Source organism: Trachymyrmex cornetzi, unplaced genomic scaffold (genome assembly GCF_001594075.2).
Source record: "Trachymyrmex cornetzi isolate Tcor2-1 unplaced genomic scaffold, Tcor1.1 scaffold368, whole genome shotgun sequence".
NCBI classification, from domain to species: Eukaryota; Metazoa; Arthropoda; class Insecta; order Hymenoptera; family Formicidae; genus Trachymyrmex; species Trachymyrmex cornetzi.
Window position 1 is genome coordinate 15,091 of NW_017298408.1, and position 18,200 is coordinate 33,290.

At 29.1% G+C, this 18,200-nt stretch overlaps 3 protein-coding genes across 5 annotated transcripts in view; 2 read left to right on the plus strand and 1 right to left on the minus strand.

Annotated features, from left to right (window-relative positions):
• The window catches only part of Tk (tachykinin), a 71,369-nt gene that overhangs the window by 9,862 nt on the left and 43,307 nt on the right, over positions 1 to 18,200 (minus strand). The gene's annotated exons all lie outside the window — the stretch shown is intronic.
• On the plus strand, positions 6,225 to 10,016 carry LOC108763563 (uncharacterized). 2 transcript variants are annotated; one of them, XM_018511311.1, is made up of 4 exons: positions 6,225 to 6,319; positions 6,832 to 6,976; positions 9,539 to 9,747; positions 9,917 to 10,016. In XM_018511311.1, exons 1-4 carry the CDS (start codon positions 6,288 to 6,290, stop codon positions 9,999 to 10,001), a joined length of 471 nt encoding a protein of 156 aa, XP_018366813.1. In that variant the 5' UTR covers positions 6,225 to 6,287; the 3' UTR covers positions 10,002 to 10,016. The 2 variants fall into 2 exon arrangements, with proteins under 2 accessions (XP_018366813.1, XP_018366812.1); XM_018511310.1 differs by lacking the exon at positions 6,225 to 6,319 and adding an exon at positions 6,636 to 6,754.
• LOC108763561 (uncharacterized) lies at positions 13,004 to 15,635 on the plus strand. 2 transcript variants are annotated; one of them, XM_018511307.1, is made up of 2 exons: positions 13,004 to 13,076; positions 13,154 to 15,635. In XM_018511307.1, exon 2 carries the CDS (start codon positions 13,181 to 13,183, stop codon positions 15,362 to 15,364), a length of 2,184 nt encoding a protein of 727 aa, XP_018366809.1. In that variant the 5' UTR covers positions 13,004 to 13,076; positions 13,154 to 13,180; the 3' UTR covers positions 15,365 to 15,635. The 2 variants fall into 2 exon arrangements, with proteins under 2 accessions (XP_018366809.1, XP_018366808.1); XM_018511306.1 differs by having other exon boundaries at positions 13,005 to 13,076; positions 13,150 to 15,635.

The following is an 18,200-nucleotide window of genomic DNA, read 5'->3' on the forward strand; positions in this document are numbered from 1 at the left end:
TTCTTTCTATAATTATTTAAAACTAATTTTTTATGTTTGTGTAATAAGACGGTAAGAAGAAAGAGAAGTATTTACTGAAATCTGAATTACGACATGATAACTACATAATGCAGTTAACTAAAGAATCCAATATACAAGGCGTCTCGGAAATAATGTACGCGCCGCTTTGAGGACATAGAAGGGATTAATGCCTGTTTCTACCAATGCAGTTTAACTTTAATCTCGATTCAACTAATTCTTCATCTTTTTCTAGTTTTGAAAATAAGAAAAATGTGAAGAGTAAGTTGAACCGAGATTAAAGTTAATCCACATTGGAAGAAACGGGCATAAGGGGAACAAAAAAAGTCTTATAACATTTTAAGACATTCGCTGCAGTTTTCAAATAAAAAAATAAAAAGCCATTGCGCGGTGACGCCACACGGCGCGAGTCCTATATGACTGAAAAGATTACATTTCCCTTTTTTTCTACTTGTTCGTTCCACACATTGCAGATTGGTGTTTTAAAAATCTGATAAACCTTTGTTCAAAGCACCGCCAGGGTACTTTTATTTTTAGAATTACACCACTGGTAATATCCACATCATCACAAATTCATTTCTTTTTAATTAGATCAAAAGAGAACTCGAATTTAGAAAAATATTAATAAATTATCTAATTGACAATATCTGTTTCTATAATGTTATAAAATATTCGTTATTAAACATTCTCCGCAATTTTTCTTGCAAAGATTTCAATTTTTATTTAAATCAGGCAATTATCGTAAACGCTGTACTCAGTAAAATAAATTAAAAGCTGATTGTAGAAACTAATGACGAGTCTCGATTATAAGCAAAAAAATCTTATAACTTTGATCGAATATCGAATAAGGATCGGAGGATCGATATACAAAGCACAGTAAAATTACATCTTTAAAAAGAACAATATATCGTGAGGTTTCATTGCAATTTGTAATTTAATTAAACGTTAAACGTTATTAAAAAAACATTATAAAGAAAATTAAGTGTTTCTTGAAAAGACATTCAATGTACGTGGGCATGCATTGCTGGCAATTTCTATATTACTTAATCACTAGGGATATGTAGTTCCCAATACTGTCGGAAGCAGTTTGATTGACTTTGCTAACTTTATTATTCAAATATTAGGAGTTTTGGAGGACGCGAACTATCGAGCCAACATAAAGTACAGGAAGCAGAATCTTCTGAGGTGCGTCACGAATATGAATGAAAGCAAAATCATGCGTACCTAGGATTATCATTGAAACGAAAATTAAATTTTGAAAATTTAACCAGACAGATAACCAGACGAAAAGTTTCTTAATAAATATAATAAAATTTTTCCCTTACGGATATGTGCTCTTCATCGCAATAACAATTAAAAAATGTGTTATACGAGGATATAATAACACAGAGGGATCTTTTTTAATCAATAGTATTGCTATAAATTGGATGAATTGAAAACACATTAATTTCATGAATTGTGACTGATTTGTTAATGTTATAATTACGGAATAAGTTTATAATAATAACAATAATAATAATAAATATTCGCGTGCGGTAATGCTTTTAGAACATAATTCGCAGAAATTAGAATATAGTTTTTAATCAAAAACGGATACCTTCCATTTATTTTAAAATTATAACAAAAAAAGGTATAGATAATAATCTGCGCGTCAATTTTTTGTTATTTCATATTATTATTTTGCGATCAAAGATTTTTCTAGAAAAAATTTTTTTGGACTTTCTTTCAAAGTCTACTATATACACTTATAATTTAAATATCTGCAAATCTTCTGCCTGGAAGTATTGTACAAAATGAAAAATAATTAAAGTATTTAAAGTAATGAATTATTTAAACTTAAGTAATTAATTATTTAAAGTATTTTTTATAAATAAAAATAAAAATCGTAATGCAATTATGCGTGTATGTTATATAATGTGTACATAAGAATATATACGTAATATATACGTAAATATGACAAAATAGTATGACACAATTAATAGTAATAAATAGTAAGTAATTAATATAGTAATACGCGATTTATACTATTTTCTCGTTCATTGTCTTTCGAAAGATGTAGAAAGAGAAAAGATAGTGTGTTGACACTCGGTATATATTCTCATGAGAACAAAGCTTCTGTGAACAATTCATCCATTACTGGAACACGTGATTCGATAATGGTAAGAAACTTGTTGAATAGTTTCATATATATGAAGTAACTCTGATAGTCAAACACAATGTTGTACTATTCTGGATATAACAGAAATTCCACAATCATATGATTGCTTTTAGAATTGAAATCTCTAGCGTAATAAAGAAGATCCAAGAAATTTAATTAAAAATGATTTTTTTATATTTTTAAATAAACTATATTAACTGATTTACCGTTTTTAGAACAAATTAAATATTATATAAATATTATGTAAAAATAAAGTAATTTATCAAATGGTAATTTTCACTCTGACATAATTACTCTTCATAGAGACAATCCAAAGAGACATTTATTTATTAGTTATTTTATCTATTTTATTAGTTATATTTATTAATTATCTCAATTTGGAATGTTATTATAATATAATTGATCCAATTTCCATAACTTTTGTTATATGACATGATTCTTGCATTGTATCATTATCGAGTATTTAACATGAAACATCATTAAGTATAATCAAATTGTTTAATTTATATTATATATTCGAAATAATGTGTTAACTATTATGTATTCGAAATAATGTGTTAACTATTATGTATTCGAAATAATGTGTTAACTATTATGATTTTGTTTACTTTTGTATTGGCAAATATGCTGATAATATTTATTATTTTATTTTTTCTCGTTTAATTTTATTTATTTATCTATATCTTTTGTTTTTTTTCTACAAAATGCAAATTGTGCTCGAGACATCCGATTGACCAAATATTTACATCTCGATCATTTCCTGAGTTGGATACAGTAGTTCCTGTACATATAGATGACTCTCCCATACAAATATGTAATATTCTCTCGAAGAGAAGAGTCTGCAATACGGTCGACTTATGACATATTTCAAGAGGATATGTTACATTCTTGCTGGAGACGACATATGTCGAGATATTCATCGAAAAATCAATTTTTTACTGGATCTTGTATCTTGACACTTGAACTGAAATCGTACACTTCCTACGTTGAGTGCTTCTTAAAATATTTTGAGTTGGTTTTAAGACCCTAAAGAATTAGCCTCCGACAACTCAAGGATCTGTATCAAGAGCTGCAACGATTTCCCAAATAAGGATAAATAATTTTACTTTCTATTATATAAAAGTTTATAATTTATTTACGTTTATTCCTACTTTCTAATTTTTACATATTAATTTAATTTTATACGTTTAATTGTTACTCATATTAAGTTGTATTTATTATTGATAGAGTACTTTGAAATGTGAAAGATTATTCTATTACTGTAATAACAAGAGTTACATAATTGCTGCAACTTTTTATATTTATAGCATTTGTGCTATTACTCTATTAGTCACTAAATTATCCGTTATATGGAATATCCGAAGACCTATCGCACGATATTCGAAGGAGAGGGGAGGGGGGAAGGATAATCCGATTTCCATTCATGAATACGAATGAAATGCTTCATGCAAACATTACTGTAGTGTAAACAGTTGGCCCGCAGAATGTATACGAACGATTAATAAATTGATAAAGTTTATAAAATTTAAGTCATTTAGTCGTGACTGTTGCATGTTGTATGATTATGATACGATTAAAGAGATAATCAGCATTCCCTTCAGTCACTTGGATAAATTTAATGTTATTTTTTTTTTATAAGAGAGTTGATAAAAAATTATAATTTATTACCATATTTAAATCAAATAGTAAAAAAATTAATTAAATAATATTTGTTAATAAAAAAACAATAAAGATATAATTAGATTAATAGAAAGGAGAGAGAATATTTTTTATTAGAAATTTTTGTAATCATAGTTACAAATTTATAAATATATATATATAAAGCTATTAGTGAAAAAATTATTGTAATTTGAAAAACTAAAACACTTTTTTCTTGTTCTAAAGGTGCAGGACAAATCGTGACTTTACCTCCATATCTCGCCATAAAAATGGAACGTAAGTAATCACACTATGCGACATCGAGTAAGTATCAACTTGTGTGTTGGATGAGTATGCGTCAGTGCAGTGCTCGGTTAGTACAAAAACAGCTAAACCACCTCGTTCCGACTCGTTTCTCGCACCTTTCTCACACCTGCAATCAATCTTATGCCCCTTCCTGTGGGATTTCTGCCCACGTCGCCAGAGAGTTAAGGATGACCTTTTCCTCCAACGTTATACTCATTCCGAAGCTCATTACGCATATTGTGCGCGTTATGTCGAAACGTTGGCGCAGTTTAATTTTATTTTTCAAATAAATGTTAGATCGATTAATGACATGAAATTATTAAAATAAAAATAACCTTTTTGCGTACGAGACAAAAATATTAAATAAACAGGAGTGTATATGTCAGAAATTGATATTTTTAGTATATTTAACAAAATATCTTTAAATGTTATATATCTACATTTATTCTAATGATGATAACAAAACATTCATAAAGTATATAAATTATTGTTATTAATTTAATGATATAATTTTAAAAAATGTATTTTTATTTGTGATAACATTATAATAAATATTAAAATTGATAAAGTTCAGCCAATTAACAGTTAGTAATAAAAATCGTTAGTAATAAAAAATCAATAATAAAAAACAGTTAGTAATTAAAATCATCTTTGCGCTTTATATGTATTTAAAGTGATTTGACAATAAATGAATTTAATAATTCTTATTAGTAATTTAACAAATAGCAATTAAAATAAAAGCTGAATTGTGTATTAATTACGAATTATCGAGAACACCTTTTAAGAGCAAATACGATTAATACCTTTTATTTACACATCATGTTTTGTAAAATTTATCACAAGTAAATAAGTATTATTAAAGTGTTTTTTAATATAGAAAACAATTCAAAGAGATTGTTAATTGCTATTTTTTATGATTTCATATTATTACAGGCAACTCTTTTAATTCATCGATTTATCAATAACATTATGCGTAAATGCAGCTTTTATGAAACAAAGTTGTATTTGCGCATAATGTAATTGATTGATGAATTAAAAAATTTGAATGTTATTAATGGATGTCATTACTTTAGTCAAAATATGACATACATATAATATAGAAAATTATGTACAACAAATTAGTAAAAATATTATTGTACATAATATTGTAATTATATTGTAATCTTAATATTACCGTTAACATTAAGGCTGTATTCTATATAATATACATATTGTATATACATATATTCACATATATTTATTGCTGTATTAAAAATTTATATAATTGTAAAACGTGAACTATAGAATTTCAGTGCTCTAAACGAATAACGGAATGTAGCCTAATTTGATAAAAGGCTTTATATATATTAGATCGAGATAATGTGCGTTACATTGCAAACCGCTATTACATAACCAACAATAATATAGCGATACATTAATAACTATGGCTAATACCAGTGTTAAACTTTAATACTCTGGTAGAAGATTATAAATGACAGTGGTTAATTGTCAGATATGATAAAATGGCTACTAATCCCTGAGGAAATGAATCTAACATGTGAAACGCGCTAGTACTACACGACGTACATACATTTGAAGATTTTCAATTGAGAATAATTCATATCTTTTTCAACATTGATATTTAAAAAATAAATAATTTTAAATTATTTAAAATTAACTAGAATTAGTATAGTAATTAATGTTGCAAATTGATAATCAAGAACAATTTTGTACAACTTGTGATAAGTTTTACAAATTTATAACAAAAAGAATACAAACATATTTTACCAAAAAAATAATAAGTTCATTTCTATTGAACATAAAAACCTTGTATTACATACAAAAAGCAATAAATTGTTCTGAAAGAGCTCGATTAAAGTGGCGTCGAGAGAGCAAAGAAATTTTAACATGAATGCAAGGAGAGGAAAAACGCGAAAAAATAAGTTAGAAATATCATACACTATTTATCTGAGAAAGGTTTAAGTTTCTCGATACTTTGAAGATGAGGAAAATGTCGTTTCCGAGATTACCGCTTTCCGATCGGAAAGCTTCCGCACTGTGATTAAACAAGGCTATTATCATTCGTTCCGTTTCGTGACGATGATAGGCTGATTTCAAACGAGATCTGTGACAAGGCATATGCAATAGTGCCATCAGAAACTCACCAGTCGGAAACCATAGAGGTTACATGATAGCTGTCCGGTTCAATCAGAATAGATGGTAATCATATCATAAGCTAAATTGATTGTTATTTGAGGCTTCAATCTTCGCATGTAAGAACAATTATAAATTTAACAATCGTATTTATTTGTATAATTATATTCTTTTACAAAATTGAATTAAATGATAATTCTCTTTTTGTAATAAATTTATATAAACTTAGAAATGTTAAAATAAGGAAATCAATTATATGAATATATTATATTCAACAGGCATTGTTAATTTAACTTCATGAAATTTTCTCATAGTATCGATAGTAAAAATAAATCGATAGCGTATAGATTAAATATTTAGTAATTTTAGTTTATTTCTCGTCTTCGCCAAATTTTTTGTTTATAACAGTATGGTAAAATTCGTAACTCATTCGCCGTTTGATATATTTCACAGGGCAAAAAGAAAAACATTCAAAAATTACTCGAATTCACATATTATTACGTAAAACCACTATTTATATAACAGCATTTTTATATTCGTTATTTAAATAAACTTTAGAAATTAATTATCCTTTTCAGTATAGCAAAATTTGACAAATCGGATAGTTATACTTCAAAAGCTTTAAGGTTACGAGTAAATCCCAAAGGTGGCGATTTTGGTAATAAAAGTATAAATAACCTGGAAGTACAAAGAAATGGAGACTCTCACAAGAATAAATTGAAGGTTACTCCGTTCGCTGCAATTTGTTCATAATTTTTTTTTATTTATTGCTTTATCGTACCTCCGAAGCTCTTTATTAACATTAGGTTTTAATATATGTATATTAATAGTATTAATAATTGTGAAAGCTTTTGCGAAAAGTATAAGATTATCCAGATTCAATATCTGTTCGAAATAATCGTTTGCAGTCAATTTTTAATTAATATCCTACTCTCGCGCGTGGTTTAACATTGTAAAGAAGTATTAATATTAAAAAATTATCAATGTTACTTTTATTATTAAAATTTATATTTATCGATGAACTTTCAGTAAAACGTGTTTATTTTCTTATAAAGATAAATATTCTGTTATAAGGAGTTTATAACAAAAGAAAAAATATTGAAATTATTTGTTTTTGAAAATACTAAATTATAAATGTTAATCGGGCTCTCAAATTAAAAAAAAATACAATAAAATATATGGACAATAACAGTGTGGATATCGGTGCACAAATTTCTATATAATTAACAAATAATGTCTACATAGGATATAAATGTACAATAATTATCTGTACCACATGATTTGTACGTTTTGTTGAAACCATCATCAATGAATCCATAAATACTATCCTAGATGTCTTGACAATACTTTTATGACAGTGTTCAAATTCAAATCTATGTAAGACTGAGGATGAGCATTTCCCTACTTTCTAGTTGGGAATAGCTGTAAGTCTCTTCGTTAAAAAGCCAAGTGACTAACCTCATTCTCCACAGATTACAATTCGTTATTCCAAATGTAGGAAATCAAGTTGTACAAAGGAATGATAACAAGAAATATAAGACTTGGTTTTTACATTATACGATATAAAATTATAACATATTATCTCAACGGGAGTCACAGACAACTAATGTTTAGTTGTCTGACTCCCGATAGTATTTATGGATTCGCTGATGATGGTTTGAAGAAAACTGAAACGTACGAATAATATATGGTACAGATAATTATTATATACTTATATCCTATGTAGACATTATTTGTTAATTATATAGAAATTTACGCATCAATATCCGCACTGTATATATGCTCTTATTGTCCATATGTTTTATTGTATTTTTTAAATTTGTTTTTAATATTTTATATTATGTTCCATATTTTTTGTGTTAAAACGTTTCAATATCACCGACAAATTATTCAACTCTATTGCATTAACATATAAAATAAATTAATAATATTGAAATAATATACTTTTCATTCATTTTTATTCTACTGTACTATTTTTCATTACCCGAAAGACATCCGATACACATATGTGACGCAAATCCGTTACTGCATATCAGAATATTTTATTTCTATGATGAATGGAAAAAAAAGAAGAACTTACTGGTGCAAAAAACGAATTTTATACAGTTTGCGGGTAATGGTTTACCGTCACATGGAAGTGTGTTGACGGGCTTAAAAGTTGTAACGACAGCCGAGCAACTGAAAGGCTGCCGAGAAACTCAATAAACAGAATTCCTAGGACACATTGTCGTCGTGCTGCGATTTCTACAAAATTTCACACAACACACTCCTACGTACAATAACTAATAAGAGGCTTTTAAACTTTCGGGTTCAATGACGCTCTAAATCCTCTGAACGCTTCCAAAAATTCTAAAGATAAAAAACATTTATGTAGCCCATTTATCGAGAGCGCTTACTATAATGAAAAATAAACAAACCTTTTTTAATGTGTATTTTGATAATCACTTATTATCTGAGATAGATCTATGTAACAGAGAAAAGGTCTTATATATGTGTTACAAGAAGTTTTCTTAACAGTCAATTAACTTAAAAATGAAAGATTATATACAGAACATCCTAATTTCAATAGATATCCTTTAAAGAATTAATTTTTATCATCAACTTGATAAAAGTTATTTTTGGTATTAAAGAGAACCAATATCTTAAATAGAATTTACTTTAACTAGAATTAACTAAAAATATGATTTTGTAAGTTGCTTAGTTTAGTTCAATTACGAATCTACAAGTCTTCAAGATTAAATTACGAATAAATTCAAATAAAGTAAAACATAATTTTTTATCCCAAACTATAGAAATTAAAGCCTTAAACGGTCTAGTTGGATCTTAATGCTTGTATGATTCTTACGTGAATTTATATGCTACGCTAACTCTATTAAACTACCGCAGTAATAGGCCTCGGTAGTCTAAAGGCTTAGGACGCTCGCACGGTATGCAAGAGATCCGGGTTCGACTCCCGGCCGAGGTAATATTTTTCGCAATAAAAATTAATTATTTACAGATTTTAATATGTTATTCAACATTATTATTTAGATCATTTCGAAGATGCGAATAAGCATCAAAAATTTGTTAAATTGCCAGTCAATTTAACTCGTGATATTACTGCAGTAGTTTAATAGAGTTAGCGTTTCAAGACCGAAAAATCATTTCGGCGCGCGTTTCTGGGGACTACATACGTAGTATATAAATTCACATAAGAATCATATACAATGAAAGGAGTTGAAAAAATAATATATAAATATAGATATATATATTTTTGTATTTTATAATATACGATATAATGAATAGATCAAAGCGAGTGAGTATTGGAGGAATGTGCTCCGTAATCAGTGGCTGTTAGCGTTACAAGGAATTGTAATAGTGATAGTAATTCTTACTATTACGTGGTTTGGACATGAGCGTAAAGAAGATATCGTTGACAACAGTCCTGTGGCACTCTGGCGTTCGATTATTGAGCGATTACAAGAAACCATCATCGATATGAGAACGGAATTACAGTTAAAATAATTTTTTCAAAATTTTAATACACTATTTTTAATTTCAGTTTAAAAAATGCAAACTTCTTTAAATTATTCCATCTCTCAATTATTTCCTCTATTACAAAACATTGCAATAGTAAAAAAATCAATACAACTTAAAATTGAGTTAAATCTTATATCATTGCAGACCTTGTTACAATACCGAAGTGGATATTCAACAAAAGAGAAGAGCGAGCATTCTAAAGCGAAGACGTATTTTTATGAATGGATAACTGGCGTTTTTGTAAACATAAGAAAAATTAAATAAATGTCTTTGTCCTTGTATGTGATACAAATTTAGTCCATTTCTTGTAACTTCTTCTAATAAAATGTCAGAAAGAATTTTAGAAATTTTAAAAACTGTAAAAATATAATACTAACAGATGCCAAGTATACTTTTGTCGGAAACATCAACAGTTTTATTATAATGACTTAATCGCATGTTTATGACGTATAAAATATTTACCAACAATTTTGCCATTTATAAAAAAAATATCAATCAGATTATTATTTTCTTAAATTTTCGGCTTCATTATCTTCGTGTTCTTCATAGAAATAATCACAATAATAAAGTATCACTTTCGTTGCTGTGAAATAAACTAATTGGTGCTAAAAATCAATAATTTTGGCTACAATGAGCCATCATATTATTTAAAATTTTATAATCCAACATGAAATAAAATGCTATATAATGAAATATTATTTTTTTTTAATTTTCTAAATGTAATTAATATTGGTGACAGGAAAAATTTACTCTTGTAATTGAAAAAGCAGAGCTTAATTAAACAATCAACTTAACTAAATTGGCTCTCATATGGTATGGACTTTAAATTGTGTTTTACATATTTTTCCTTGAATTTTTTAGCCAGTTATAAAAACTGTATTATGTGTTTGAAATATATAAAAAACAAATTTACGCAATACTATTCATTTTATATCTCAAATTATAAATTCCTAGCGTCGAATATTTCCAATTAGGAAAAACTAAGCCAATTAAAAGATGCCCAAAAGCGATGCAGCAATTAAAAATATATTTGATATTTATGTAATTTTAATTAAAAAACTAACAGAAAACACAAATTATAAGATATAATGTTAATAATTTTAATATATATTCAACAAATTTAGAAATATGTAAACTCACTTTGCGGTTAATTATTCGAACTCTCATCTATTAATTTAAAACATTTGGTTAATGTATATGAGCATATTCAAAAACATAGTAAAGTATAATTCTTACATATTTTGATGATATCATCACCTATGCTTTCTGCTCTATAACATATAATATCAACCGTTTGACACTAAAAATTAATAAATTTTAATAAAAAATTTTACATTGTATCTATAATTACCCTAATATTTGGGTTCTCCTTTATTTTTCAATTCGCAATTTTCTTTATACAAAGTATCCCATGAGGAAAGGTCAATATTTTGGAAAATATCGGTTATTTTAAGCAAAAATATTCATACAAACGTGTATTATACTCCGAACGGTTTCCGAAATTAAATGCACAGTTGCAAAATTACTGTTAAAAAAGAGGCACTATGTACTTCTTTTAATAATTCATTCTCCGAGTGATACATTAAACAAAAATTTTACCATTCCAACTATCTCGGAAACTATTCCAAATAGTGCATACGTAAATAAACATTTTTGCTTAATGACCGATATCCTAAAATATTGACCTTTCCTCCTGGGACACTCTGTATATATGGAAATCCAAATATATCTGTATCAACGTAAATAAATTGTCCGTTAGTTAAATAAAAGTAAATCAATCATCCGTTAAATTGGATTAATATTTTTAGTGACATGGTGCAAAAACGCTTTATCAAACTTCTACAAAATATATACATATTTTAAAATGTAAACAAAAGCGATTAATAAATGCTACATAAAAGATAAAATATAGGAACGTTAATAGAAATTAGTAACTTGGCATCACACACTTTTAACGTTATATGAAGTACTGCAGACCACAGGATTGATGTTTATTTCCATTTACATGTTACTTATTTATTACTTCATATTACTTCTGCTGGCCAGAAAAACCGCGTAAAAGAGGAAACTGGGAACGCGATATTAAAACAAGCGGTGCATACTAATGTACAAACATGCTAATAAAAATTGCCACGCTGCAATCTGGTTGTCTATGTTGACTTCTTTAGCTGGTAAAAATGCATCCAACGTTTCTCTAACGTTCTGTCTTAACAAAAAAAATTTACAATTTTTGGTAAAAAATAAAAAGTTACATTATAGAATTAACATTAGTGTAATTTCATTTTTGGAATTATTTGAATACAGAAATGTAACATGTGATTATCCGAGTAGAAAGAGAGGGACATATATATTGTTCCGCTATATATTTTTATTGTTTTGTTTGAAAAACATTACAGAAATAATCATGTGCATTTTAAAACAAGATATTTTTTATTGTCAATATAACAAAGAAGTCATTGTTTGTAGGTTTTAAAAAATAAAATGTATATTTTGAAATTCTGTACGCACATAGAACTTCCAATAGGAAATATTATTTTGCTATTTTTTAATATGTATTTTGTATGCTTGTATAAAATCGGATATACACACACATACACACAATCGCGAAAGTCAAATTAATAAAAATCTCATATTAAATTGTTTAAAGTGTATATATTTTTTATCTATATCACGTGTTTCTCTCGCGTGAACTTTAAAAATATAAATTTATGCTAATACTTACGTTTACATTTAGATCAGATTCTTGGATTATATACGCACATTTTTTTTGTATCATACAAAACATCTCAAGAGGAGAAATCTTGTAAATATATATGGATCATGTGGATTTATATTAAATTTCGAAAAACATTGATCGTACTTCTGTACCCATATTCACAGCTTAGCTCACACTCTGTCGCGCATTCCTGGGTTTTGCGTGCGACCAACATCAGCACTGACATGCCAATAAACAAGGTGCATCCAAATCGCGATGCGAAGGAACATGATACATTGCTCGCTGCCTCATCCGAGAGATTTATAAACGTATGTCGCTATACCGAGGTTATATTCTGAGTCCCATATGACATAATGTCAAAAAATGGGAAAATAGATTATCCTGATGGTAATGACGATCGGGAGGACATTCAGTGGTTTGAAAATTACGAAAAATGCATCAAGATCAAACATCTTGAGAGGCTGAAAAATGAAGATATATTGAATTACATTAAGGACGTTGAACAAAATTGTCGTCTTGAGATGAGCAGTGGTGACGAGGATTATGCCGGTACAAAAAAGTCCAGTAATTGCAGCGTAAGGTGTTCAGGTACACGATTTAAATCATTAAAAAAAGTCAAATCTAGAGTAACGAGAAAAAATAAAAATATAACTTTAAAAAGGAAGACAAAACGATCGTCCGACCATAATGTCATGAGTGCTTGCAATTGTTGCTGTTCGGCGCGAGAATTTCATTTTCGCAGCAATCCTGATTTTACTGTTCGAGAAAATTCAAGAAGAGACCTAAATACTTTCACTAAATCTGCTTATCAACATCCAAATTTATCAAAAAATTCATACAAACATCAAACAACTTTACCTACATTCCAGGGCTGGTATTCTATAGAGAATCGTAAAGGGTGGCCAACAGTTACAAAAATGGCCAACCTCGAAGTCATCAAAAACCGGTCTCAGGACGCTATTCACAATTCCAGAAATAATAAATCGAAAATTACCGAAAGAAAATCTGCAAAAGTTCATACGTTTAAATCATTGCGCAGGGAAAAACTTGACGACTCAACTTATAAAAGTTATCCAAATATTACATCTAACGAGAAAACGACAGAAAAAAATTCTCGTTATAGTGATCGCAAACAGGAAAAAGAAATACGGACGAAGAAATTAAATAAAGAAAGTGACATCAGCGGCTTTATAAATAAACAACCACTTAATAAAATTTATTCCTGCCGAGATATGGGCTTCTCTTATCAGGCTCCATTGCAGGATGGAGACTATGACAGATATTATACTTTGAAGTATCCTGTAAGGAGATCCAGACAACCGACTGCTTGGGATTTGAGTTCGCGATCCAACAGGTTGACGGAATCAGCGAGACTGCTCGAAAGGAGCTCGTTACTGCAAAGGCAAACTTCGCAATGGGTGAATGAAATGGGACCTTCGCTGAAAGCGTTCAGCTCCATTATAGGAGCATCGATCGATAAGAGTTACCAGCGAGAGACGAAACGTAAGAACAACATGAATCAACGGCGACGAAATCCAAACGTTTTAGGGGAACGAGAGCTGTCGTGTTATCGCAGGCCCGGCCTCTTAAAGGAATCCGGGAAGCTGTGCCAAGTGGTACGCACCCGTGAAGATAAGCAACGGCTCGACTGCTCTTGCGAAAACGCCGAGCAAGATGAGACGATGGGTTACTTGAGATACTGTTGCTCAAAAAATGTAAACGATTTCATTCGACCACAATATGAAAATCGACCGAGTACAATGAGCAAACGAGCCAATTACACAACACTTCGCAGAACACTGTCCCAATCAGTACAGTCACAATATAACGATGAAGGAGAATCCGAGTTCAATTTATCGATGGCAGAAGATTCGCAGAATGAGGAGTATGATAATTATGCATTTGACGTCTTCGACGATGCGAGGAATACTTACGACGATGCGATCGACGTGAATTATTTAAAGCCATGCGTATCATTTCCGGACGATCAGGCACGCCATGGCTCGAACGAAGTGGCTCGGGAGTATAAGAAATTGAGTAATGATTTAAAGCGTAACCAGGGAAAATCGATGGCAACGCGGACGACTTTACAAAACAAGATTACCACGAGATATCCTAAGGACAAGGAATTCTCTTTTGCGACAAGAAAACCTGTGTCGGGGGATTCTTCAGGATTAAGATACGATGCAGCAGAATCCACATGCGAATGTAAGGAGCCTTTCCACGATCCTCCAGCGGCGTGTTTAACTGGTTCTTGCACCTGCATTGGGAATGACGAAAATGCAAAAAGAAACGACAGTGATTCATCGCACAGGATATCTGATACGGTCTACAACTGTTGTTGCTGCTCCTGCTCGTCATCTACTTCTCACGACGAAAAGGATCCGGTAAAGAAACTCGAGTCTTTCTGCGAGAGAGTAAAGGCGGTAAATCAAGACATATTCCGTAAATCATCGAAATCCACCTGTCGCAAACTAACCAGGACTAATGCGCAGGAATACGTTCACGATAATAGCGACGAGCAAAATCAATCCGAGTTCAGCACCCAGAGAGTCACTCAAAGAGTAAGATCTACCGAGGGAGAACGGTTAGCGAATCATGCTTGTTTGAGGCTTGAAAAGCACAGTCACGACGGAGCGAATCTGGAGAAGATTTTTATTTATCCGCCGCGAGGAGAAAACGGTCCGCCTTTGACGCTCTACAAAAGATCGTCGAATATTAGCTGTCGTGTGAAGGGCGATGTCGATACAGGATTTCGCTATAGCGTAACATATGTGCAAAAATTTGTAAGCCCAACATGGATGCCTAGTTTAACGCCGGAAGATCCTTCATGGGAAATCGATGAAGGATATAGCTGTTCTGCCGATTACGGCTGAATCAGTGGTGGGTTCAATCAATTTCATCCATTCCAAGATGAATTTGCTCCGGTCGCAATCACACGGAGCAATTGCGTTAATGGAGATAGTATGGATACACTTTCGCGCCGTTCTTAAATCTCATTTTATCTACTCAAACAGTTGTATGCATAAATTGAATCGGTCGATGTAAAACAGCTTAACTTACAAGAGAAAATTATTTTAAAGGATAAATTATACGCTTCACACAATTCTTTATTTAATAAAATCTAGTATTTTTTTACTAATAAATCTTCGGTCCGCAAAAATTGAATATAAGATCTAAATAAAAAATATATTTGTCGTGTGTAATATACCGTATATTACAGTCACATCGTGTAATATACAATACATAATCAATAGATTAATATACTTTTTCTTTGTAAATATTTGTACATTGAATTATATCGTGGCACATTTAAAATACACATTAAATTTATTGATATAATATTACCGTAGGCATTAAATTTTTAGTTCACTGTTTCATCACGTAATGTATGAATAGAATATTTAAATATGTATAGTGACAATTTTTTTACATTTTTTTTTTACATTTCCTTTATTTTGAGAAATAAACAGATTTGTAAAAGTAATTAATTTAAAACGCAGTTATTTTTTGTGGAGAAACTTTTTACGATTTTATGAAGAAAATGTAAAATTTATATTATTATGGAAAATATTTATTATATGTGTATGTAAAACAAATGAATGTGTACTTAATATTCTTCTTTTTCATTAAATAAAGTAGAATAAAGTAGACCGTTAAAATAATATTTACTAACAATTGCAAGATATTTTTACGTAATATCTCCCACACAAGTACGTAGGTATGTACACAATTTCTTCTCTCGAATACGAAAAAGCAAATTTTAACAAAGATCTACTATCTAAAACGAAATGAAATTTGCTTGTGCAGTCCTGCTACCAGAGGCAGTGTACCATTTGTGAAAAGCTCAGCAATCAAATCGGAGCTTTTCCAGCGTGAATGCGACATAGATCGAAATGACTTTTCTTGTTAACTTTCCTTATACACTTAAGAAAGTAGCACATTATGCATTTCATCAAGAACATTAGCTAAAGCTTTAAACTTAATTTTCTCTTCGTTCAGATATATAAATACTTGCAATTAGTAAAAGTCATAAGTATTTTTCTCTTTATGTTTTCAATGAAAAACATCTTTTTTACATAAAAGAAAGGTCTCAGCTATATATATAACTTATAATAATATTAATTATTTAACAATTACTTTATTTATTTTAATAATTATAGTGTCGTTAGATTATACAATTCTTAAAACTGATTCTTTTTAAACATTTAAGAATTAAAAAAATATTTCTTATATAAATATATAAAGGTAAATATCATATCTTATTTTTCAAATAAATATTCTGCATATTTAGAGAGAGAGAGAGAGAGAGAGAGAGAGAGAAGCAAATAAATGTCATAATATTTTAAATAATTTACATTTTTATAAAAATGCGTGATTTTTTAGTAGTTGATTTTCATGTGACATATCTATATGTCACTGTTTAATATCTGTCATATGTGTATGTGTACATTTAACAGAAGTCATCAAAGTTATATCATATACGAAAAAATATTAAAATGAAAAATATGGTATAAGCGCGATTACTTGATGCAAATTTGCAAACGTAATTCGCCGAAATTGTTATCTTTACCAATTTGATTATCCATGAATAATATTAATGAATTTATATATATATATATATATATTTTTTAAATATATTTATATGCATATAAATTCTAATATATGTGTATCGTGTGTCATCTGCGTAGCTTAAGCACGTTGACGTTGATATCGAATAGGTACACAGGTGTCTTCAGAAGAATTGATTCACAAGAACATTAACGTAAAACGAATTTTCTAGGGACAAGTTTCAAGCTGCTGCTACATTTATGTCTAGCTAGAGTTGCAATTTTAGGGAGGCAATCAAGGTATATCATGCAGAAATTTTTTCTTGGAGATATCATCCAAAATAAGATATGCAAGATAAGTGGAAAAAAAAAATTCACTGTATATGTACTCAGTGGTTTTAATTAAATACAATAATGAAATACAATTAAATCTACATATAATCTTACAATCTGATCAAAAACGTTTAAAAAATTTTTTAAACTTTGTTTTTTACTTCTTTAACGTTATTTTGATATCATAACGTTCCTTTTCTAGATAGCAAATATTATAGACTGATTCAAAATACTTTTAGACAATTTCCATTAGAAATTGGGTTTCTTTGACAAAATTCTATTAAGCGTGACTTGTCACAACAGTGTAAGCTTGGTTTGCCACTGTAAGGCTTGGTTTGTAATTTACATCATCATTGCAACAAGCAAAACATGTATGTAAATATAAAACCGGAATTTTTTAATAGAAAATACGTTTATTGCATGAAAATGATAAAAAATATTTTATTCGAAGTATTGCCCATCGCTATAAGCTATACATTTTTCCTACACTGTTAGAAATGTTCTTAAATTTCATTAACTTTTAATGTACATTGGTGAATGAAGTTTAATTTCTCTGTAACTGAAAGGACTATTAATGCACATGTTAATGAGATTTAAGTTTACAGTAACTGAAAAATTAAGTATAATGAAATTTAATATACTTTTCATTTACAGATATAAATAACATTTAATTAATCGTAATTGAAATAACTATAAATGTACATATTAATGAAATTTAATGTACTTTTACATTTTTACGAATATTAATAATATTTTAATTAAGCCTAATACTATTAACGCTTAACGTTTAATACGTTTACGTTTCTTACATGTCATTAACGTAAATTAT

Excerpts from the sequence above, each read along its gene's own strand:
- LOC108763563 (XM_018511310.1), top strand. The coding sequence starts at position 6,663 with ATGGTAAAATTCGTAACTCATTCGCCGTTTGATATATTTCACAGGGCA. Across the intron at positions 6,755-6,831 it reads TCGAATTCACATATTATTAC|TATAGCAAAATTTGACAAAT; the intron begins GTAAAACCACTA and ends TATCCTTTTCAG. Across the intron at positions 6,977-9,538 it reads CTCACAAGAATAAATTGAAG|ATCAAAGCGAGTGAGTATTG; the intron begins GTTACTCCGTTC and ends TATAATGAATAG.
- LOC108763561 (XM_018511307.1), top strand. The coding sequence starts at position 13,181 with ATGAGTGCTTGCAATTGTTGCTGTTCGGCGCGAGAATTTCATTTTCGC.